The sequence below is a fragment of the Trachemys scripta genome, chromosome 7 (genome assembly GCF_013100865.1).
Source record: "Trachemys scripta elegans isolate TJP31775 chromosome 7, CAS_Tse_1.0, whole genome shotgun sequence".
Classification (NCBI taxonomy): domain Eukaryota; kingdom Metazoa; phylum Chordata; order Testudines; family Emydidae; genus Trachemys; species Trachemys scripta.
The window spans coordinates 1,520,685-1,546,414 of NC_048304.1; the positions used below are offsets into that span (position 1 = coordinate 1,520,685).

The 25,730-nt window shown below is 44.9% G+C and overlaps 1 protein-coding gene across 2 annotated transcripts in view; it reads right to left on the reverse strand.

Annotated features, from left to right (window-relative positions):
* Positions 1 to 1,844: 1,844 nt before the first annotated feature.
* ARIH2 (ariadne RBR E3 ubiquitin protein ligase 2) overlaps positions 1,845 to 25,730 on the reverse strand; it is a gene marked incomplete at its 5' end in the record, with an annotated part of 47,959 nt that continues 24,073 nt past the window's right edge. For both annotated transcript variants that reach the window (XM_034777754.1, XM_034777753.1), the window contains 11 exon segments: positions 1,845 to 4,888; positions 5,422 to 5,505; positions 8,244 to 8,312; positions 8,659 to 8,802; positions 10,006 to 10,157; positions 12,135 to 12,156; positions 12,257 to 12,307; positions 15,946 to 16,063; positions 17,279 to 17,388; positions 19,303 to 19,424; positions 24,107 to 24,254. In XM_034777754.1, coding sequence (XP_034633645.1) covers positions 4,817 to 4,888; positions 5,422 to 5,505; positions 8,244 to 8,312; positions 8,659 to 8,802; positions 10,006 to 10,157; positions 12,135 to 12,156; positions 12,257 to 12,307; positions 15,946 to 16,063; positions 17,279 to 17,388; positions 19,303 to 19,424; positions 24,107 to 24,254 — 1,092 coding nt within the window. In that variant the 3' untranslated portion in view covers positions 1,845 to 4,816.

The following is a 25,730-nucleotide window of genomic DNA, read 5'->3' on the forward strand; positions in this document are numbered from 1 at the left end:
TGCCCGGGCAGGGAGCGGGAACACACGGGGCCCAGTCCCCAACACAGAGCAAGCAGCCGGGTTCAGGGTGTGAGGGACACAGTGACAACACGCATTAATAGCTGTGAAGGGGTAACGCTCAGCCTCGGACTGCTGTCATTAAATGGGGGTCGGACCCCCCCCCACACACTGCCACTCCTGGGAGAATCTCAAATTTAAAAAAGTTACACCTCTCTTCTCCCCCTGCCCCCCGTTCCATGCAACTGAACATTCAAATAAGTAAAAATCTTAAAATGCTCCCCCCCTTTCCCCTCCTAGTTACAAACAAGGGCACCCAAATTCTGCCAGGCCCGGCTGGCAAAGTGCTCATCAGCTCCAGCTGGCACATCACAGAGCTGCAGCATGAAAACAACTGACGAGTTATAGCCTGACCTGACCAGATTTCTTTGTCCAGAGCTAGGCAGAGCCATAAAATGGCATAAAGGCCACCTCAACCAAGCTTCCCCCAGATCAGCTACAAGGTTGAGTTCTTGGGAGGTTAAGCCTTTTGCCCCCCAAAACATGAACTATTTAAAACTAGACAAGCCTTCACTCCTACGCACTCCACGTTGAACAGAGATTTTAGAAATGCGTATTAGCAGCATAGGCATCAAGCTTCGCAAGCTTGTGTTTTTTTAAAAGTGATCTGGGATTTTCAGCTGTATTTTTAGTTTTTTAAATTTCAACTTCAAGGAATTTGATAGTTTTGGTGATTTGAATGGAGCCTGCTGTCTACTATATGACATAAGTTACCTGCAACAATAGTTCAATATAGCAAAACCTTTGCTGCTTGTTAATAGTGTATGTTTAGTTTTCAGAATATCTACTAATTAGACAAAAAATATTGGATATTCTTCATTTAGAGAAAGTCAGCAAAAAGGGAAACAAGATTACACTGCATATTCTGAATACCCCTTTTTGACTTCTCCAATATGCAACAGTCCCATGCTTGTTACTTAAGAGTTTGTTTAGAAGGTGACACTATCTTACCTAAATTGGACAGAAAATTCAGCATCACCTGTGTTTTTTAAAAACAGGAATTACAATTAGCATGATTCTTTAGCAAATCTGTGCCTATTCTCTTCCTTCTTTATGCTAATATTTTAATACATCAACCCCAAAGCTGTGCTTTGACTTTTCACATTGCTTTATAGGGTTTTGATGGCACTCTTCATCATAGTGGTCAAGAGCTTCAAAGTCCAGACTTTGTTTCTAAAATACCCTTTGCAGTAGGATAGTATTTTCTCATTTTACAGATGGGAAATGGAGGTGGAGAGATTAAGTGACTTTGCCAAAAAGTGTCACAAAATCAAAGGCACAGCCAAGAACAGAATCTCCCAAGTTCCTTAATGCCAAAACCTTCCTCCCTACCAGCATTGCAGTACAGTTGTAGCACTCAAATTATGAGTTGTGCTATTAGCTGCTTCATGTGATTCTAACAGCCCATGTCTCACTGCTTGACACATTTAATAATAATAATAAAAAAAAAAAGTAAGTAGAGGTTTTTCACCTAAAAGCTGATGGAATAAAGACACTGCACACACCTTTAAAATTATAAATTCACAATTTATTTCAAATAAACCACTCCACCTCTGGAAAATATTTCAAGGGCATTTTCCTTTGCCCCTTCCCCTCCAATGCCTATAGAGAAAAGCTAAGAGTGGTGTCAGTTTCTTGGAGAAGACCTTGCCAACAGAACAAGGCAGACAAGAAACAGCAACACTCTCCATAATACTAAAGCTCCCACAGCAGCAGCTGCTACCTGAAATCCTGGAGAACAATCCAACTGAGCAGATGCAGGTGAGAAAAGGAGTCCCTAGAACAAGTCTCATTTAAAAATAAAGTTTTATTTATCACCTGCTTAAAAAGTCTGAATGTGAAATTATAGCACAGAAACCTCCTGCTGTTCCTGTCCCACATTGGTACAGGGAGCAATTCATGTGTGGAGCAGCAGTCATGCAGTTCATATTGTTAGTAGAAAACTGTATGGTCCGGGAAGCCTGATGCCTGTTAGAGATCTGAGTCAGCCAGTGCATTCGCATGAGCAAAGCTGAAATAATGAGTCTCAGATGCAAGGATGGAGAGAGACGTCAGGCTGACTTAGGAACAGCAAGCAGCTGCAAAAAGAGGAAGGGACAAACACTGCAAGATTGCCCTGTTACTGGTGCGGGTGGAATTGGTACCTTTTTAGAGTTAATAGCCTGATCCGACTTCTATTCTCAGGCCACCTCATTGACTCGAAGGGGGCTGTGTTCACAAAACAGAATTTGCCCCTTTACCTTTGATCCTGAGAACACTAATTTCTTTCCTATCAGTCACCCACCTCTCAAACAGCAGCAGCTTATCCTTTTCAGATGCCAGAATGAGCAGGAAATGGGGGGGGGATCACCCCACAGTTTTAACTGTTCCTATACTACTGCTGCACAAATGTTGCCCTGTTTGGGCTCACGCTGCAAAGACACATCCCGCCTTGTTTTCCACACAGAGGGTGGAAGCAGGATCTGTACGTGGGAACCAGGACAGTCACAGCCTCCTTCCTGGAAGAGTTTTGGAGAAACAAAACCCTGTTGACAAAGCTTGAGTTTTGTGTAATTCCGAAGAGAATGCTTTCAACGCAGTCTGTATTTGTATGATTTCGTAAGTGCTCATCGCCAAGGTGTCTGAGCAGTCTGGACTGCGAGTCAGCTCTCAGGGCCATTTGGCAATTGGTTCCTGCCATCTGATCTACACTGCTCCAGGAATGAGGATTTTAAAACACTTTGTGTTTAAGCAAAATATGCTTACCCTGGTTCAGAGCTGAATGCTTATGTGATGTGAGTGAGCAGGGAGGAGCGGGCACCATCTGGCAGCAAAGCTGAGTATTTAGGATTAGAAAAGATACCTCCCTATACCTCTCTGGCAAACAGGCCAAATTTCACCTGACTGCAGCTAGCTTAACTAGAACACCCGTTCATATCCTACATTAGTACTTTGCGCTTTACGCCTTTAAAGCGCTGCATAAACATTACCTCTGCACAGTACTGTACAGGCTCTGTCCACATGATTAGTTCATCTAATAAGTATCCCTCTCAAACTGAGGGCCCTCTCTTTTCTCCCACCTTCACATGGTTAAAACCTACACACTCAGTTCTGGGGGTAGAGTCATATGGTGCATGTGTCTCATATAAACAAGAGTAGCAGCTTATTTTGTCAAGCAGGAATTAGGAAGACTCACAGTCAGTCTTTCATCCTGTCAAGTCAAAAAGGGTGAAAATAAGAATATCCTACTAAGGAATGTGTCAGGGCAACATTCCTCAAGAAAATGGCATGGAAGGGAATTCCCTACTTTCACACTAGCCTTGGGGATTTCCTCAGATCAGACACTCAGCTACTCCATTTTTGCCTACATATAGCAGATGCATGTACAAGTCCATGTGTTACATAGGCACCTGTACATGGTACATCCACCATCGTAAAGTGTTGGCATTTAAGCCACTGTTTTGAAGTGACTCTCTTGTTAAGATGAATTGGGGAGGTCACTTTTTAAAAAAATTGTTTATATTTTACATTAAACATGCCCATACAAAAGCTCTGAGAGTCCCAGATAATAATCAGACTTATAATAACCATCCAGCAGCTGGAATACCAATATACACATAAATTAACTCCACCAGTCAGTTTTCAGTCTGGCTTGATGCAGGCTCTAAGAGAGCAGTACAACGTTAGCTCTAGCACTTCTTTTTGAGTGCCTGTCTACATTGCCAAGATGTGTGTCGGGGATCACATTATGCATTACTGTTCCCCCTTGACTTGCAATGGGGTTTAGTCTTGCCCGGGTAAATGGGACCAAAGTGGTTTGATCATGTTACACTCCATGTATGACTGATCTTTACAAAGCTGTATGCATTGAAGTAACATGGCTTGTTCCACTCTACCTAACAAGACCAAGCCTATTTAACACTGTTAGAACAACTGTTCTAACAGTCTCCCGAACACCATGGTTTTGGCAGCATAGAAAACCCCTAAAAACCAACTAAAGCAAAAATCCACATGGAAGACCTTAAATTCACTGAATGCAAAGATCTGAATTACCTCTAGGCATATCTCCTATGTTAACCTGATCTCTGCCCTTTAACACCTCCATTTGCTTTGGTTCACAGCACAAACTACTGCTGAGAGAAGAGATGCCACACACAATTGTGCTGATCTGCAGCCACCGCTGATGCTGTAAGGCGCAAACACAGCAGCAGCTACCCTCTGAGCTCCAGCCACTCTCCTCGTGCAGCCACAGGCCAGTGCTACAAAGCGCATGTTAGAGGAAAGGGAAATCTAGCTGGGTTATTTCATAACCCTCAGTGCATAAAAGGATTTTGGGACAGAAGCCCATTTAATTTACAAGCAGATTATTAAGGAAAAACACTCCACTGCCAATTTATTTTTAAAAAGGGTTGTGTGTTATTCTAGGGTTTGTTTGTATAATTGTACAACCGTTGAAAATGACATAAATTGTAATGATCTAATACTATTAACAGCCATTCAGAAAAATTCCCTCTCTCAAAAGCCATCTGGGGTAGGAGGAAACATCCCAGGAAAGATGCCAATCTGAACTCCAGCCTCTAGCCTGGCAGAAATGAAAAGCGGAAAGATAAAAAACAGAAAGGGACTCAGATGGGGCGTTTGCACGTGTCTGTTGTGCAAGGGGAGGGGATGGTTTTGTCCTTGGCCGGGTTCTCCCACAGGCAGTGCTCATTTCTCTTGAGGCAGCCACTGCCACCTTGCTTGCTGCTCTCACCCCTGCACGTCACCACCTCTTTCCGCCTTATGTGTCATGGAAGTCTTTAAGCAAGGTCCTCCTCCTCTGTTCTGCTATATGCATCTGATTCTCTAAGTCCTGGAACAAAGAAGAGCAAGGCAGAACCCCATTAATCTGAACACCCCAGAGGAAAAGAAAAGACACTTGTATGGTAGAGTGTGAGGCCCATTCACTGCTTCTCAAGCAAATTAAGGACTGCAGGGACCCTTCCGATTTGACAGTGTGTAAAAGAATGTCCCTCTGAACCCAATTCTCCTTAGGTTTCCCTTCTTAGAGGGTTTCTGATGCTCCCTCCCACCTCCCAAAGCAAAAAAACCCTGCACACCAGAGTAACTTTCCCTCCAGCAAAGGGCTGAATGCCTCTTCCTTCAGAGCCTGTCAGCCCTGGTTCAGTCAGCCAGGAGTCATTGCTGGAGAGCAGCAAAGTTCTCCCCCCCATTCCCCCAGCTAGGAAACAAGCATCTGCAGGCCAAGTGAACAAAAAGCCAGACTTGAAGCTAATCTGATTGCCCTCACCTGCCTGCCAAGCTGGCCTGGACCCTTTTGTGCAGGTACTAAGCCACCTGTAAGTGAAGGGCTGCCCAGCAGACACAGGGGAACAGCTAACTTACCCCTCTGTCATAGCTGTCCGCTCGTTCCACCTTCCAGGAGAGGTTTTCTATTTCAGCTTCCAACTGAGCCTGCTGGTATTCAAACTGATCAACAGTACAGACAATTAGAGAAACCAATCTACCCAGAGCAGCTTTATGCCACCAAACAGGTGTGGCGAGAGGAAGCACACACCCCTAGGGGCCTTCCTCTCCGCAACAGGTTTGGTGGAGCAAATCTCTGGAATGCTTGGGAAAACAATGAGCACTAGAACGTGGCATGTCCAGGGACTTCAAAATCCTAAGGAAGATGGATTTTTGTACATTCAACTTTTAATTATTCAAGCATTAGGATATGCCCAACAAGGAGGAAACTGACACCATCAACTGGTGAATCTCCATCCCACTTACGGGCTGGAAACGCAGTTTCTGCCCTGTACACACCATCATGTAAAACAAGGGCCAAGCACTATGGTGTTACCAACAGGGAAACTTTACCCCAGAATCGCAGTCTCAAAACCACTTAGTTTAAGTCACATGTTGGGCCTACCAAAGCGGCCTCCTTGATAGTAAAGTGATGTAAGTGACTGTGCAGCTGGGTTGGCTTGTAATTAACAACAGGGGCTTCAGTCAGTCATGGAAAGAGCAAGGTTCATTTATTTGTCCTGCTCCCACTACAAACTTGGGAAAGAACCAAAACAAGAGTCAGCAAACATCTAGCTGAAGGTTATGTCTACACTGCACTCAAAGGTGTGTCTGCAGCACAGGTAGACAAACTCCAAGCTAGATTTGATCTCACTAACTCAAATACTAGCAGCAAAGCAAAACTCATAGACTCTAAGGTCAGAAGGGACCATTATGATCATCTAGTCTGACCTCCCGCATGATGCGGGCCACAAAAGCTGACCCACCCACTCCTGGAAGAATTCTCTCCCTTGACTCAGCTGTTGAAGTCCCCAAATCACGATCCAAAGACCTCAAATCGCTGAGAATCCTCCAGCAAGCGACTCCTGCCCCATGCTACGGAGGAAGGCGAAAAACCTCCAGGACGGGAGAGCGCTCGGCCCCTGCTGGATCAATCGCTGCCTGTCAATCCAGCGGGTAGTGTAGACAAGGCCTTACTCAAGATCTACTAGCTGTGAGTGTTTATAAAGCCTCCACCACGGGAGTATCCAAGCCCCTTACAAATATCAATGGATTTGTCCTCTCAACACCCCAGGGAGGTAGGGAAATAGCATCCTCCCCATTTTACAGATGGGAAACTGAGGCACAGAGCAACCTTGGGCAACTAGAGAGAAACACAGGGTCTGTATGTCCAGGAACATCCCCTCTTTATTCATCAGATCTAAGTCCTGTGCCTCGTGGTAGCTGAAACATGATCAAAAGGAAGCATCTGCCAAATGCTATAGACTCTTATTCTGTCAACTGAGGCAAGAGAGTGAATTAAAATTCACTGAGTAACTATTATAGGTATTACAGTAGCTCCCAGGAACCCTAGCAGGACCCCATTGTGCCAGAGGCTGTACATTTTAATTTCGATTAGGTGTATCATGGTAACATCTAGGCACACCCTGTCACAGACCAGGACCCCATTACGCTAGGTGCTGTACAAACCCAGAACAAAAGACAGTCCCTGCCCCGAAGAGCTGATAATTTAAGTATAAGACAAGAGATGGAGCTGGACAGGGGAGCACAAGCAAGCCAGAGTTATTAACAGAATATACACAAAAGGACCCACCCATGCCGCAATCTGGCAGAAGCTGTAGTTTGCCTTCTTAAAAAAAAAAAAAAAAAAAAAAAAGTAAGTTGCATTTTTTCCATCTATTTCCATTTTAATGTAAAGGTTCTGAAGTGCCGCTGAGTACGAAAGACTCGATCACATAGCGTCTAATTCTCTCACTGTGCTAGATGGTGGAAAGTTGAATAAATCTTGTTGCACATGATAACATGACTACCACTATAGCCTCTGTATAGGACTTTGGAAACCCGGCTTCCGTTCCTGGCTCTGCACCAGCCTACCTATGTATACTTGTTAATGTCGCTTCAGGTCCCCAGCTGTAAAATGAGATGATACTTCCCTGCCTCTCGGGGGGGTGTGTGGGGGGGGAAGCGCCAAAATATAGGGTGATGGGAGCCACATAAGTACCTTACATCCAGACAGACACCCACACCTAGCCAAAGCCGGTGGGGCTTCATGAGGTCACAGGGAATCACCCACTCAGGGCTCACCAGAGGATCAGGGCCTACGTGGTTATGCACGCAATTCTGCAAAGACTTATAAACATGTTTCATTTTTAGCATGTGAGCAGTTCCACTCCGTGATCCCACTGAACTCACATGCTGAAAAGCTAAGCACGCGTGTAGAGCCCCAGCTCTAGGGCAGCGCACCCTGGCTAGCGCCCTACCATTTGCACTGAGTTTACTTCCTCCATTTTTATACAGATTCCTGAAAGGTTAACCTGTTGCTGTGACTCTCCCATCTCCCAGGAGCCAATAGTAACCAACTCAGATTCTAGATACGCGCGTTTGCTTATGATGTGAATCCTTATGGGGAAAAATAGTTTGACAACTAGTTTGTCATTCACACTGTAGTACTATTCTATAGCAAAGTCTGTAAAAACAGGGATGTCCCTGGAATGACATCCAACAGGAGCTTTGCTATTAAATCTCTGACGGGGAGTAGGAGTGGGAGGGTTTGGAGCTGATTATGAAGTTTGAGGATACGTGAGGTTCAGTGGATTTATTATAAACACACAAACTCTGGGACTGAAGACACAAATCTAGGTGTCTGCTTGGCTTACTATGCTCCCTAGCTAGATGCCAAGAAGTCTGAGCAAACACCTTACCAATTTCTTCCTGGGGCCAGACTCCATGTAGTAGGCATACGGATATGTGTACTGCAGGGTGTAACGACACTACAACAGAAGAGGAAAAGAGTTTTAGACCTTGATGTTGTTAGCACAGCTTATTTCTATGACTAACATAGGGACACACGAGTTGCCAGACCAGTCCAGTATAGCAGAGGCCATTATCAGATGCTTCTGAGGAAGGTGCAGGAAACCCTGTCAGGACCAATTATGGAATAACCTGCTCAGAAAGGCATCCTCCTGCTAACCTCAGGCAGTTGGTGTCTGATTCAGGGCACAACATCCCTTACAAATCTAACCCCTGAATTGCCTCCTCCTTCAGTGTGCTACTCAGATGCAAGTGTTTTGGTGTGTAGGCTCTCTCCTGTGGACTGAAAGAGCCAAAAATGCCCACCTTTGCAAGCAGCTTTGCAGCATTCTGCAGGTACTGCCAGTCTATCCACGTTCCCAGGTTGTTCATCACCCTTTCCTGGATCTTCTCCTGAATTCGCTGGTATGTCTGTGCCTCTAACTGCAAGCTTTTATTGTGGTTCTCCCACTGCAGAAGTAGAAGAAAAAGGGCATGAGATCAAAGTGCTGCTACCTACAGATACAAGCTCCAGCAAACAGGAAGTAAGATGGGCTGGAGTCCAGCAGGATAGGATATGCTGTGGGCAGGAGGACAGCAAGGCAACACCCCCCTGTTGCAAGCCCATGGAGGTTGTGTACACTATAAGAGGCAGGTGGGAGCAAACCCAGCCCATCTGTAGAAATGCCTATGGTCACATCAGCATCTTGTGAGCGACTAGAAGGAGTAAAATAATAGGAATTTCCCCACTTAAGAAGTCTCTGCCAAGAGATTTAGATTAACCTTTAACATGGGCTTACTGAAGGCAGTCACATCTGTGCTGTGAAACATCATTGTAAAACATGGCCATTTCCCTGAGGCCCTTGATCTGGAAAGTCAAGATGATTCATTTATTATTATTTTAAGACTAGGTTAATGCTATGAATAAGCAGCAGTTGATATCTGAATTAGGAAACGAGTGCATGCTGACCTCACAGAAAAGTGGCAACCTTGGATCTACAGTGTTTTCTTCTAGAGAATCTGCATTAGACCTGTACAGATTGACTAGTCCTATTCACGCCTGCTGCAGGGAAAGAGGAGCTATGATTGTCTCACTGGTTAGTGACCGATTCCAAAAGCCTTTCTTTAAACGTGTCTTGACGTGAAATCCCCTTACAATTTCATTAAACCACATGATGGAGTTTTAATTTAAACACCCGAGATTTGTTTCTTCTTGGTCCCTACAAATTCATGCCATAAGGAACTTTGGAAGGTTCCCTGGTCCTGTGAGGAAATGGTTGCAGCGATATTGTATGAGTGCAGGGACTGGATTAGATGACCTCTTGAGGTCCCTTCCAGTCCTATGATACCTATCTGCAACAGCACAGCAGCATCTTGCAGAGAGACACTATATTCAAATTATTATTTTGTGTTGTTTGTATCATTGTAGCCCCTAGGAGCCCTACTCGTGGATGAGAATCCCATTGTACTAGTTGCTGCAAAAGAAGAGAAAAATCCAGGAAATACTGATTTTCTGCAGCCTCAGGAAACTTAAGCAATCAATGGAGAACAAAAGTTTCTGTACCGAATCCTTTGTTTGTGTGTTTCTTACACTGACATTGCTGGCAATAACCTTTGCACTAGGCAGGGACATTAAAAGGCTACAGCAGCTCTGGCCAAAGAGATGTGTCCTACCCGCTCAAAATAGAACAAGTACTTCTTAAGGGCCTCCCTGGCCTGCGCTTGCTGACTCTGGTTTACAATATCAGGATTCTCTTTGTACCGACTGCATTCGTAGTACTCGCTACCGTGGGTCTTCCAGTCCCCCAGACACATCCAGCAGAAGTCTGCAGAGAACAAGGCACAATCACTGTGATGCAGAGAAAAAATGAATTTCCAGAAACCAAATTACAGAGGAACAGCCCCTCTGTTTCAAGGGCTTCCTTTAGCCAAGCAGCATGTAAAGTTTATTTGTGCCATCTTGCCCAGGGGGAAACAGAATACAGCTTGTGGGCCAAATACAACCCCGGCTTGGGGGTCGATAGCTAAATATGCAGCTTGTGAGGTAACACTTCTAGCATGCTCCAAGGGGACACTGCCTGGATCCACAAGGAGTGCTGGAAACTGGGACCTGTCGTCTCCGCACGCTGCACCTCGTAGTTAAAGAAAAGGGCAGCTGCAGTCTTACTAGCTACTGAGCTGCAGCTCTCTGACTACTGGCAAGTTGCTAGCACGGGTCTCTGCTGGATCAGATTTGAAGGATCCTAATCTGATCCAGCGGTGAACAAATCCACACAGACAATCCACTTTCCATTCTGGCGGGTGCACGCTGGGTGGTGTTGGTGGCCTGTGATACACAAGTCAGACTAGAGGATCTGATGGTCCCTTCTGGCCTTAAATTCTGAGACTCTAAGACACCTATCCATATCCAGTGGTTTAGGAGACAGCTTCAGAACAGAAATCCCTGAGGGCAAGCCTACACTTGAAACGCTGCATTGGCACAACTGTGCTGCTGTAACACTTGAGTGGAGACACGCCTACGTTGACAGCAGAGAGCTCTCCCGTCGACCTAGTTAATCTACCTCTGCAAGAGGCGGTAGCTATGTCACTGGGAGAAAACCCTCCTGCTGACACAGTGCTGTCTACACAAGGGACTGGGTTGGTATACCTATAGTGCTTGGGGTGTGGGTTTTTCACATCCGAGCCCCGTAGATATACAGATATACGTTTGTAGTGTAGACCTGACCTGAGTGGGAGGACGTAGGTAAAAAGAGCTAAGGAGAAAAAGTAGAGCAACAGCTAACCCCACAAAACAGAAGTGCCTGGTTTTAGAGGTGGGATACTTGCAGTGTTCTGTCAGGAAGGAGAAAAGAGGAGGTTAAACAGCTGCTGTACGAATCACTTCTGGAAGGCTTACCTTTCCCATCCAGCTGGGTGAAATCTGCTAATTCCACCCAAGGGCTAGCCTGCTCTCTTTCCAATTTCAATCACTGTGATATCTAGAAATGTGTTGCTCTCCTACTCCTGATACCACAGCATCCCTCCAAGTAACTATCATTCCTGCTGATCTTCTAGCAGCAAAGGAAGTGAACTGGGAGGGGTAGATTTTAAATGTTTTCTGAGGTGGGTTATCTTCCTCGTCCTCCCTACTGGCTGGTAGCAGAGTTGCAATATGGGAGCCCCAGCAACAGGTAGTCTCACTCACTTCCCTGGGGTTAGAGAAATTTAGCATCCCACAAAAGCCATTTGCTTTGCATTCCTGATATTTTTCAGGGCTTTAATAAGGGCTGAGGACAGCCAGGCAGCTTCTTGCATGGGAGTGGACTGAGGAGCAATCTAGCAGATAAGGTTATAGAGATCAACAGACCTACACCTGCTTCTGTGGCTTGGTCCATGTAGGGGCTCATTCTGTCCATCAGTGAACATAAAGACTAAGTCTAGTTTGACATAAAGGCTCAGAGTGTTCCATTACAATGCAAGCGGTTTCAGATGGTGGTACAAAAATCCGTGTACAGAACAAGAACTACATCAGGAAAGCTTTTAAACACCAGAGCACATTTCTGAGGAGCATCAATCTCATGACAGAAAGGGAGCTGAAGACCTTTTACAGCATTAAATCTAAATGCCACCGAAGAATCAGAAACCAGTTAAGAACATAGCAAGTGAAACAATAAGCCTTTATCACCAAGTCAGATGTGTAATTAGAATCCTCTTCATATTTGTACTGGGAGTGGTTAACTGGCTATTTAAGACAACAAAATTTACAACCAGGGTAATAAAGGAATATTCCCTTTCCTCAACAGATTCCAGACACTGCTACTTACCATGCTTGCATTTGGAGCATTGCTGAAAAGGAAGGAAAGAGGAGCCATTAGCAATCTGCAGAAGGACAGGGAGGTTTCAGCTAAGGACAAGGAAGATCTGAAGTATTCAGGAAATTGCTCACCATGTGATTGCAGCCTCCATTCTTTTCAATACAGATATTGCACTTGGGACACTGGGAAAACCAAAAGCATTCATTAGATCCAGCTGTTCTCTAATATTCCTTAAGAACAGAATTCCGGCTCTATTCTTACACATACACTGTTCCTGTCAAACCCATTTTAAAGTGGGATGAAGGCAGGATGGATGGATGACTCAGGGCATCAACAACAGATCAGTGGTTTGAGATAACAGTTCCAAGGAGTAAGGTCATTATTCTTAGCGTTACCACTTGTGAACCAAAGTTCACTCTCAATAGTTACCATTAACTGGCTGGTCAGGCTTAGCAAGTCAACCAGTTTACATAGAAAGATAGTACTGGCCATAATGACTCAGACCATAGGACCATCTAGTTCTGTATCCTGCCTTCAGTAGTAGCCGATGGGTAACTGCTTCAGAGGAAATACAAAGCCATCATACCCCTGCCTGATTATACAATGCTTTACCTAGGTTTCTTTGTTCCACAGGCAATCAGTTGATATTCTGCACAATTTGACTGTTACTATATTTTCTTGGTTTGCAAAGCATAGGAAGTAATCCAACTTTGCCAATTTAAATCTGAAGACACCAAATCATATCACAGTCCAGAATTACTACCACCAGTCTGGATTAGATTGGGGTCTCTGACCTAGAAACTAAGGGCACTGAATCCATAACCATTTTCCTGAACCATAAAGTCCTAAATTAAATCCAGCTACAATGAATTCCACAGGTTCACCACACACTGCATAAATAACTCCTTTTCTTGAGTCTAAATTTGTTGCCTTTAAATTAATCAAGTGCTCAGAAAACCAAAGTTACAGACAAAGACCTTTGAAGTCATGGAGTCCCTTTGGCTCCCCCAGCCAGATCAGGACTTCCAATAGGCATATTCCTTTTCACACCGCCCTGCATATCTGTGCATCCCCCACTTCAGGCTAGATAACCCTAGGTCTTTTGCTTATAAAGCCTCATCCTGCAAATGGAAATCGATGCTCTAGAGCTTTTCATTTTCCGAACTCCATGGTTAGAACCGAAGCTACACACTACTGCAAATGGGGATGGGCTATATTATCTACCCTTTGTGTACCCACGCATTCTCCTTTAAAGAAAAATTAACTGCAGCTGTACACCAGACAAGTGTTTGAGCCACCACCACGCGGCTTCTCCGCCATTAGAGTGCAACATACCCAGCTGCAGATTGATGCTCGCAATGAATTTAGCAGAATGAAGACTGGCATATAGAGAGAGCACTTCAGTAATCAGCCCGACACACAGGTGGGTTTCCCAGTTTAAAGTGTATTTGCAGTAATAGAGTTGGCCACAGAATTACAGAAATGTAGTCTCTAAGGTGCCACAAGTACTCCTGTTCTTGTTCCTAGGCAGTCATTTCCCATTTTATATTTCTGCAATTGATTATTCCTTCCTAAGTCCAGTACTTTGCATTTGTCCATATTGAATTTCACCCTATATATTTCAATACATTTCTCCAGTTTGTCAAGAACATTTTGAATTCTAATCCTGTCCTCCAAAGTGCTTGCAAACCCTACCAGTTTGGCATCATCCACAAGCTTTAGAAGTGTACTCTCTATGCCATTCTCCAAATTATTAATGAAGATATTGAATAGAACCAGACCCAGGACAGATCCCTTTAGGACCCCACTTGATATGCCCTTCTTGCTTGTGTGAACCACAGATAACTACTCTGAGTACAATTTTCCAACCAGTTGTGCACCCACCTTACAAGAGCTTCATCTAGGCTATATTTCCCTAGAGTGCTTAAGAGAAAGTCATGTGAGATAGTATCAAAAGCCTTATTAAAGTCAAGATACATCACATCTACTGCTTCCCCCCCACATCCACCAGGCTGCTTATCCTGTCCAAGAAGGATTTTAGGTTGGTTTGACATATGTTGTGACAAATCCATGTTGACTGTTACTTATCACCTTATCGTCTTCTAGCTACTTATAAAAGGATTGTTCCAGTATTTGCTCCATTCCCTTTCTGGGTACCAAACTTAAGCTGACTGGTCTACAATTTCCTGGGTTGTCCTTATTCCCCCTTTTATAAATAGATACTATATGTGCACTTTTTCAGTCCTCTGGGATCTCTCCCACTCTCTCCATGAGTTTTCAAAGATCTCTTCAGCCAGTTCCCTAAGTATTCTAGAATGTATTTTGGCTGGCTCTGCCAACTTGAAGACATCCAACTTGTCTAAGCTTTGTGTCCACTAGCACTTTTGTAGGCATATGTTTCACTGACAAAAGAGCTCTCTCCCACCGGCATAGAGCTGCTACAAAGGAGACCTTACAGCGACACGGCTGCAGTGGTACAGCTATGCCGCTGTAAGGTTTGTAGTTTAGACATAGCCTAAGTAATTTTTAACTTGTTCTTTCCCAAATCAGTCTCAGATCCTACCTCATTTACACTGACGTTCACTTGGGTTAGTCATGCTACTACTGCTAACCTTTCTGGTGAAAACTGAAACAAAATAGGCATTTAACACTTCAGCCATTGCTGCGTTTTCTATTATGGGCTTTCCTTCCTCACTGAATAATGGGGCTTACCCTATCCTTGGTCTTTCTTCTTATGTGTTTGTAAAATGTTTTCTTGTTACCCTTTATGTCCCTAGCTATTTTAATTTCACTTTGTGCCTTGGCCTTTCTAATTGTGTCCCTACACGCTTGTGGGTTTCTTTATACTCATCCTTTGTAATTTGACCTAGTTTCTACTTTCAGTACAACTCTTTTTTTGAATTTCACGTCATTGAAGCTCTCCTGGCTAAGACAGGGTGGCCTCTTACCATACTTCCTTTCTTTCCTACGCATTAGGGTAGTTTGCTCTTGTGCACTTAATAGTGTCTCTTTAAAAAAAATGCCAACTCTCCTGAACCCTTGTTTCGCTTACACTTCCTTCCCACAGGATATTACCTACAGTATTTGCTGAGTTTGCTAAAGTTCACCTCCTTGAAGTCCACAGTCTTTATTCTGCTGTTTTCCCTCTTACCATTCCCTTAGACTCATGAGCGCTATCATTTCCTGATCACTTTTATCCAAGCTGCCTTCCACCTTCAAATTCTCAACCAGTTCCTCCCTGTTTGTTAGAATCAAATCTCCCCTAGTCACTTCCTCTGCCTTCTGTAATAATTTGTCTCCAATGTATTTCAAGAATTTGTTGGATAATTTGTCCCGTGTTATTTTCCCAACAGATGTGCAGGTAGTTGAAATCCCCCATCACTACTAAGTCCTGAGCTACTCCTTTTATCCTCAGCTATCTCAACCTCAGTTCAAGTGTATCTATCTGATAGACACAGCAACACCTCTTCCCTGTTTTCCTTGCCTCTCCTTCCTGAACAAGCTGTATCCTTCTATACCAGCATTCCAATCATGTGAATTACCCACCAAGTGTCTGTGATACCAGTGATGTCGTAATTGTGATTATTCATCAGTATTTCTAGTTCTTCCTGTTTATTCTCCATACTTCTTGCATTAGTGTATAGACATCTAAGATGTTCATTAGATTTCACGGTATTCAAGATCTTTGCACCAAACCCCAAGTGGGAATTTACTAACATTATAAAGAAAGCAGCATAAAGTGCTAAAAATGCACAGAATTGCTCCCCCCTTCTCAGCAGGACTAGACGCCTGAAAGGAATGTTGACGTGCTGTCCCTTACATCTTTAGTGTGAGCACTGATGTAGTTGGCTGTTTCAGAGTCGTCTGCACACTTGGTGAGCCATTTCCGGATGGTGGCACAGTCTGTGGGTGCGTGGTACATCTGCCGACACTTGAAACTTAACAGGAAGAGAAAGAAATTCCAGAGTTAATACATGTATTAATAACCAAGAAGTCAGTCTTTCCTCATAACCAGGATCTGGATGGGAAATAGGTTTGAGGAGACAAGCAGTTTGTTCCTAAATACCACAATGAGAGGGGCTGGGTTCAAGCTTTAGAACTCACACCAGGTCCTTCTGGGAATGATCACTTCCTTCTCCTGAAACTCTAACATATCACTACCTTGCTTCTGAATGGAAGCGAATACAGGGCTCCCTCTCAGACAAGTGAGCATCTGGCTATCTGATGAGCAGCCATCCTCTTTTCCCTGGAGCCCCTGCATCACTTTTGTGATAATGGAGCAAGCCTAAGTCATCCCAGATAAATTCCAAATAGGCTCCTGTTCAGGGTTAACCGCATGCAGCTAGTGGGAGGCTTGGTTACTACCCCATGTATATTACTGTCCCTGGACACTCAAGAGGCAGCTAGACCTTTGGAGTAGGGGGCGTCAGAAGATACTCAAGCAGCAACCCTTTCAATATTACTCCCAGTTCTATTACTCCTCTCCTGGACACTGCAAGCCAGGAAAGCACCATTAGCTTTCCTAGCCAGTGTAAGTTTATTCTGATGCTGGGGAGGACCTCACGCACATAGAAGTTTAAAGATATTCTAGATTTCATATACAGAAATCAACTGACATCTTATCCAAATGCTACACTTTGTTTCCATGCATGTTTAGGAGCATTCATACCATGGAAGCCTGTGTGTGTATTTAGGCTGAGTCCCTTGGCTTTATGGTTCTCTGGATATTGGGAATGCACTAGAGACTCTGGGAAGCAAATATACAAACACAGGCAGCAGATAGGTTCCAGCAGTAGCCATTAAGGCTTTGTACCCAAAATCACTCACCAATGCTTGTATCATAATTTGTAGATTAATCCAAGCTACAGAAGAAACTAGACAAGACTTGTTTTCCTTGATTACTAAGAGCCCAATTTTCAGAGGTGCTCAGAACCCACAGCTCGCATGGAGTTCAGTGAGAACTGATCACCACTGAAAGGCAGGCCCCGGCCTACACCCTTATTACATAGATGGCTCAAGTTACAAACAATTCTAGTAATGTGTCTGTGGTGCTTCGACACACTAGACCTGTTCTCAAATGAAGTGACCTTAAGGAGAGCATATGCCTGTGCCACATGCTTTCCTCACAGCCTTTAAGCCTTTTACTTCCTTACCAGAAAACTTCATTGCATCGATTGCACTGCACTCGTCGAGCTTTGGGCTCCTGTACCTGTATGACCATGGGGCAGTCTGCACCGGGACACAGCTGCAGCTGGTAATGGCTCTGCAAATACACCGAGTGGCACGGTTAGCAATCGGTATGGGAGAATAACGATCTCCATTCTTGGTGAGTAAAAGTCCTGCCTTTTGTTAACGTGAATCCGTAGTTCTTAGATCTGGAGAAGACAATGGAAAGAGCCACCAGAAGATGCCCAACAGTGGGCAATCGATCTCTGCTACATGCGGAGGAGGTTAGTTCGATATTAAGTGCTTGTCCCAACAAAAGATTTGGAGGCTTTATATTTTGCATTTGTTCCAAGTTGAGGTTGCAGTGGTTAGTCATGAAATGAGGAAATTCGAGATCCCATCCAGAACATCAGGAGATCATGATGAGAAACTCCAGACAGATTTAGAATCTCACTCTACTTGAACTCCTTCCCCCCACCTCATATTCCACCCCCCTACTGCCCCAGGGCACAGATTCTGCTTCTCAATTGTGGCTAGTCTGTCCCCTCCCTGTGACTCCCCACAGTGACTGGGGAGATGGTGTCACTAGGGAACTTCCTTCTCCGTCCAAGTCACCGAGTTACTTCCTCTAAATCTTGTCTTCAACATTCTTGTTCTCTCTAGCTTAGATACGACTCACGAAGCTTTGCAGAGTGAAGGCACGTACAAAGGATGCTGTATGATAGTGACCTGCGCTGCATCGGGATGAGGGGCAAGTCTGTAGCTGCCTAAAAATATTTCTTGGTCTTGCACCAATATTTAACTTTCAGCTTGAGTTCTCCGCTCTAACACTAGAGCACTCTGCTTCAAGATATGGGCCAGGCACCAGCTGCAGTCACTGGGATGACATTAGAGCAAAATTTACTCTGGCGAATCATTTGAGAACTCTGACAGTGAGGCCTGCACCACAGCATGAGCCACAGACAACATGCCGGTCAGCAACAATCCTGCAGCAGCGACTGCACCTCCAGCCCCTGAACTCTCTAGAGACGCATCATCAAGAAGCCCAGATACCAAGATCAATATTTTACAAGTCACTAATGATTTTGGGTGCCCAGCTTGGGACACTTGACAGCAGCATTTCTCAAGTGCAGCCACCAGGGGCTTTTCTTGCGGCCACAGCCTCCTGGGCTGTGATTGGAGGCGGGGAGGAGCAAAGCAAAGGTCCCTCCCACTTCCTGGTGCTCCTGGATGCACCACCTTTGTGATAGTTGCTGGAGCTGCCAGTTCGGTCCTGCCCCACTCTGGAGACACCTCAGGCACAGTGTGGGAGGACCAGGCAGCCAGTGAGTTCCCATCTTCCCAGGGGCAGCAAGGCTCAGGCTTTGGACCGCAGGACTTCGGGCTCCAGTCCCAGGCTCCGGCTGCGCGGTGGTGGACCCCAGGCTCCAGCCGAAGGGCTTCGGGTTCTGTCCTCCAGCCACAGGGCTTCAGGCTCCAGCCCCCCACTGCCTCCCCTGGCCACCCACCTCCCCAACCCCATCACCCATGGTCCCCTCTGCCTCCCCTGACCTCCCATCCAGGGCTTAATTTGTCCCCAGGGGCCGAGTAATTCTGCTGTGAAAAACAATACTTGTATGTTCATTAATATCACTTTTCACAACAGACTTACTAGCTAGCAATAAGTACATTACAATGATTTGGATGTGTGTATGTGCATATTTATTTGTTTTTCCTAAAGCTAATTAAATAATGTAGGAAAAAGTGTGAGTGGCCACCAGCAAGAGTTGGTGGCCACACTCTGAGGCCACCAAATAATTTGTCTTGAGAACCCCTGCTTTACAGGGTCCTGTTTTGCAAGGGGAGGGTGGCTCAGCATTTTTGGAAAAAAACAAGCCCTTTTAAGAGGTCTCAAGTTGGGCCCTAAAAAATGAAGCTCCCAATCTAGTCACTTCTGAAAATCTTGGCCCAAATATCTGACTACTGGGAAGGGTCAGGGCACAGGCCTACAGGAACATGAAGCAGAAAATACCTCCACGTAGTCCCTGAAGAGGTAGCGCCGATATTTGTCTTTCAGCTCCTCACTAGGCAGCAATGGAAAAACAAAGTCTTCTGGTGTCCGAAGTGGACAGTCCTGAGCCATGCAGGAGACCCCTATTAAAAACAGAGGACAGTTGCTGCACGATGCGATATGAACTGAGAAACTCATGCACGCAGATCAGAGATGTGCTGGTCCCAACACAGCTTCTCAGGTGCAATTAATTGTTCTGATGCAAGTGATAAGACAGTTCCATTTATCAGGGCTGCTGAAAAGCTGGAGTCCAGCTGCTTTCAGTGGAAGATGACTGAGGCAAGGGCATCTTGGGCGGTCCCAGTTTCACCAGTCAAAACACCTATATGTGTGAAGTTACTGCTGTCAGGTGAGGAGAAGCCAGTCAACCTGCAGTAGCAATGGCTACCGATGGCTTCCACCAACACACAGGGGGCCCGTGGAAATACACTCAAAGACCCCTATACACTCAAATGCCAAGAGACATCAAGGAGAAAGTGCTCATGAAGAATTGCAACCTTTAAACACAGCAGTCTTGCAGCTTCAAACACCTCAGTGAGGATGTGATAATTGGGCCTACAAATTTCCCCTAATTGTGAGTTCAGCTGTAAGGAGTGAGTGGAAGTTCATAAAATGTCACAGTAACCTATAACAATAAATGTGGATGGAAAAAGGTGCAAAAAGTCGACAGAAAAACAGAATTAGTACAAACAAAACGGCCTCCTGACATAATTCCAGGACTGTGTCATGCCTAGAAAACAAGAACAGTGAGAGTCTGGGAGTCAATGAACCTAAATTGGTGGGACAATACTTAGGCCTAATTGATGGACAACATAATGAGGGGTTGGGCTATTCCACTCATCAGTCCCTTTTGGAGCCCTCAAAAAGAGACCCTGGGGGAACTCAGCTGACTACCACAACGCTGGCTGTCTGAAAGACAAGAGAAAGGGAAGGAGCAAGTTACAAGGTAGCAGCCGTGTTAGTCTGTATCCGCAAAAAGAACAGGAGTACTTGTGGCACCTTAGAGACTAACACATTTATTAGAGCATAAGCTTTCGTGGGCTACAGCCCACTTCTTCGGATGCATAGAGTGAAACACACACACACAGAAGATATTTATCCATACAGAGAACATGAAAAGGTGGAAGTACGCATACCAATTGTAAGAGGCCAATCAGTTGAGATGAGCTATCAGTAGCAGCAGAAGAAAAAACTTTGAAGTGATAATCGAGATGACCCATAGAAGGTGTGAGGAGAACTTAACATGGGGGGAAAAAAATTCAATTAGTGTAATGACCCAACCATTCCCAGTCTCTGTTTAGGCCTAAGTTAATTGTGTCTAACTTGCATATTAATTCGAGTTCAGCAGTCTCTCTTTGGAGTCTGTTTTTGAAGTTTTTTTGTTGCAAAACTGACACCTCCAAGTCTGTCACTGAGTGATTAGAGAGGTTGAAGTGTTCTCCCACTGGTTTTTGAATGTTATGTTTCCTGATATCAGATTTGTGTCCATTTATTCTTTTGCGTAGGGACTGTCCAGTTTGGCCAATGTACATGGCAGAGGGGCATTGCTGGCACATGATGGCATATATCACATTGGTAGATGTGCAGGTGAACGAGCCCCTGGTGGTGTGGCTGATGTGATTAGGGCCTATGAGGGTGTCACTTGAATAGATATGTGGACAGAGCTGGCATCGGACTTTGTTGCAAGGATAGGTTCCTGGGTCAGTGTTTTTGTTGTATGGTGTGCGGTTGCTGGTGAGTATTTGCTTAAGGTTGGGAGGCTGTCTGTAAGCGAGGACTGGTCTGTCTCCCAAGATCTGTGAGAGTGAGTGATCATCTTTCAGGATAGGTTGTAGATCTTTGATGATGCGCTGGAGAGGTTTCAGTTGGGGGCTGAAGGTGGCGGCTGGTGGCGTTCTGTTATTTTCTTTGTTGGGCCTGCCCTGTAGGTGGCAGCTTCTGGGTACTCTTCTGGCTCTGTCAATCTGTTTTTTCACTTCAGCAGGTGGGTATTGTAGTTTTAAGAATGCTTGATAGAGATCTTGTAGGTGTTTATCTCTGTCTGAGGGATTGGAGCAAATGCGGTCGTATCTTAGAGCTTGGCTGTAGACAACGGATCGTGTGGTGTGTCCTGGATGGAAGCTGGAGGCATGTAGGTAAGTATAGCGGTCAGTGGGTTTCCGATATAGGGTGGTGTTTATGTCACCATCGCTTATTAGCACAGTAGTGTCTAGGAAATGGACCTCTTGTGTGGATTGGTCTAGGCTGAGATTGATGGTGGGATGGAAATTGTTAAAATCATGATGGAATTCATCGAGGGCTTATTTTCCATGGGTCCAGATGAAGAAGATATCATCAATGTAGCGCGAGTAGAGTAGGGGCGTTAGAACAACGCTTCCTTAGCTCTCGTTCCCTAAGTCAGCCATAAAGATGTTGGCGTACTGTGGGGCCATGCTGCTACTGATAGCTCATCTCAACTGATTGGCCTCTTACAATTGGTATGTGTACTTCCACCTTTTCATGTTCTCTGTATGGATAAATATCTTCTGTCTGTGTGTTCCACTCTATGCATCTGAAGAAGTGAGCTGTAGCCCACAAAAGCTTATGCTGAAATAAATTTGTTAGTCTCTAAGGAAGGAACAAGCTTCACTATCATGGTTGCCACCTGCACCCTGAGCCGTCTTCATCCTAGTCCTGACAGATGTCCTGGCCAGGCCAGACCAAATTAGGGAGAGCCAAATGACATTCACACCAGCTCTAGCTAAATCTCTAATACCACCTGGATGTGAAACTGCGCGACTTTCCCACCCCGCGGTGTGTGTTTTTCCTTCCCCACTTTATTTCTTGTCCTGCCTAGCCCTCTAATTTTTCCTTCTATTTACAAGAGTCTGGCTTAGTTGGCCAAGACTGTATACAGCCGCACTGCTGCAAGTCTCTGTCCAGAAAGAGGCAGCTAAACGTAATCTCTTAAACAGCCCAACGCTGGTACAAGTTTGCCAGGTCTCAGGGTGGCAGATAAGATCACATGCTATGCCTATGTTTTTCCAGCAGGGAGACTGCAAGTGAGTCCATCTCAGAGGCAGAAGTTGCATTTTCTACCTTTGCTGTTCTTTTCTCTTCCTCTTTCGTGTGTGTTCATCTTATTTCGTCTTCTACAAAACGGGATTGGATTTTAACAACTGCTCCAGCCCAGCTTAACTAACTTTTCTCTTTTCCCCAAAAAGGATCATTATTACCATCCAAGAGAGATTCACATGTGGGTTTTCCCCTCTCTAAAGACTCTCCAACTAAAGGGGAAGGGTACAAGAGATGTTAAGATGAAAGCCTTACTTAATATTTTACATTTCAAATGCTTTAACTGCCCCCCCCCATATTTTTAATACAGGGCTAAAGAGATTTTTAATGATGTTGGCGCCATGGTACTAAGCAGGCTGAGGTCTTTGTATTCTAAACCCTGAACCTTGTTTAAAACTGTTTAATGTTGGACATTTTACAGGGTCATGATAAAGCCTTCACCTCTTTGGGCCCATATATTCCACCTAAATTAATACAACAGTGACTGTGATCACAGCCTGGCAGGATCAGAAAGATGAGAGCAAGAGAGAAAGAGAACACAGACCAAAAGCTATGTCCAATTTATAGCAGAGTTGCCATAAGTCCTGATACTTAAGTCCATATTATAAGTGCTCCATACACCATTACAGAAGTACTTTTAAGTACAAGTATGCTGTGGAAATAGTACTTCTAAAGAGGCTTTATCATGACCCTGTAAAATGTCCAACATTAAACTTCTACAGAGATAAGTAAAAGAACAAGAACTTCCAACTCCTGTATTCTCCGCAATTGTTAGGTCAATTTATGGACAACTACTTAAATAATATAAGCACAGAGTGGAAGAGAAAAACCCAGCAACAATGAAGTTGTATTCATATACATAAATAGCCAAGGAATAACCATGATAAAATATCCCCAATTTCCCAACAGCCCTGCTGTGTTGGAGCACGCCCAGGGTGAGCATTTCCTACACCACCCTGCAGGGGATGCAGCTATGGGTCCTGTTTTCTCTGTGCAGGACATCGAGAGGTATGTGTTTCCTCGCTGCTGCTGGCCTGGGCCAGGCAGCGAGTCTCCCTGATGCCGGCTGCAGTGACCTATCAGAAGTGAAGTGGTGGGGCCACTACACTCCTTGGCTGGTGCACCAGCCAGGCTAACAGAACAAAGCTTGGGCAGTCAGAGCTCAGAGCCCGAAGGTCCCAAGTCAGGGCAATGGGTCCTGGGCCTGTCGGAACCCAGGACAGTCGGGAGAGATGTGATTTTTAAAAAAAACAAACCAACGCTGTTTTGAAGAAGTACTTGCAGATTAGGAAAAAGTTATGTATGCTTGAAATACTTTTAAAATGTACTTAAACCCAAGTGCTAAGTACAGACTCTTTGAAGTACTTAATTAGAAGTATATAGAGCACTTCAAAATCTGTCAGTATGTACAAATGTACGTAAGGACACGGGAGTGGTGATTTATAGTTCCTTGTTGGGAGGCAGTGGCATCCTCTAGGGACCCGGGTAAGATTCCCGAGATCCTGGCATTTATGGATTCAGTCCAAACCAGCAGCCAGTTTAAATATTGAAGGCACTGATTTTCCATACAGATCAACTGAATGTTTCATTTTCTCAATATTAAGATATTAAAAAGTGACTGGTCCAGCTGCCTTGGGGAGTGGGGGAGGTGGTGATGGGATTTATTTATGCATCAAATAAAAACCCACCAAAGTGTCTGCCTTGAACTCACCAACTCCGACACCATCCTTGACGAGTACTGTACAATGCTGCTCCCAGCAGCTACGGCAAAACTGGTGCTGACAAGCCAGAGAGAGCAAGTTCTCCTTTCGGACAAACTGCATACACACTGCGCAGTGATGGGAGGAATGTACCATTGTCTGAAAGAGAGGTGCAAATCAGAGTTTGGGCTGAAACGGGTCCTGACATCACTTAGCTCTGCTGGCCCTGTAAGCCCAAAATGACCATTACCTGCCCCTACATGGCACTGTTGTGGAAGGAGCCCAGTGTTGTCTTTAAAACTTTACCCCAGGACAGACTCACCTTCACCTAATTCAGACTGCCCTTGGCTTCGGCCCATCAGAGGCTGGGAGAAGGAGCCATCTAGGAAAGGAGCACGCTGCTTCACCAATTAATTCTTTTTAGGAGCCTTTTAGGTGCCAGAGGACAACAGACAAGTCTTTCGCTTTCCTCATCCCAGTCACTGGACTGTGCCTGTGCCTCGGATCTGGTGTATTACCCACATGGAGATTTGTTTTTCTGGTCTCCATCCTTGTCCTGCTACCAAATGCAGATTGACCATCCCTTTGAAATACACCATTGCATTATTTCTTTCTTCAGTTAGTTTTTCCGTCTATCTTGTTAGCAGAGGTCAGTTCAAAGGGACTTGTTCATTCACTGTCTGGCTAGATCCCAGGAAGCAATCGTTCTGGGAACTCACCTATCAGTGTCTGTTTGGCTGGACAGCAATTTCAGATGACAAATGATGCAAGCCAATGTAGCACCTTTATGCACATCAGTGTTTGTGGGGAGGGAAAGCAGATCCCAGTCCACTGTGAAGTTCAAGGAACCTCTCCTATCTCTTCACCTTCACTTGTGTCACATATTGCATGCAGACACCATCCTTCTGGCGGAGGAGGAATGGGCAGGATTCATTGCAAAGTCAATGTTACCCCCAGGCCCTGCTGGTCCAGGAAGCAAGTCACTAGGAAACAATCTGGATCTCCCATGTGGTCGTGCAGAACGAGCCACTAAGCAACACATGCAGCCCTTAGCTACTCGTTATGTTTCATCTCACCCTTACAAGTTGAAGGGGAAGTAGGTTAACAGAGCACCACCACAAGCAAGATTCTGCCTCCACATCTGGAAGCAAAGTTTATACACCCATTTGTCCCTTTCAGACTGAAGCCATAATGCAAATCTCTTTCTAATGCCTTAAAGCTTTGGTACCTTCCAGAGAAACCTGCATGGGATAACTCACCTCCCAGGCCTGACTATGCACTCTTAGAACACAGCCACTGCTGAACGAGAGTGCAAGGGCCTGTTCACACTAGGAGTATAACCCTGTGGTAGCATCATCGTCTCCCACAGTAGGACCATCTTTGTTCTAGGAGACCGATTCCTATTGTTGCTGAGAACAGTTCTCTCACAGTGTTAGGGATCGCTTATTGCCTAGATCAAGTAAACATTTATTTGGGCAGCCGGCAGTTTCCCCAGTTCTAGCTAATTGTCTCTCCTATAATTCTCTTGTAGACTTGCTGCAGAAGGACCCACTGTTTCTTGGCAAGTAGAAAGGATTTCCACCATTCCCATTTTTATACACATCATAGTTTCACTCCAAGAAAAGCAACTTTTAT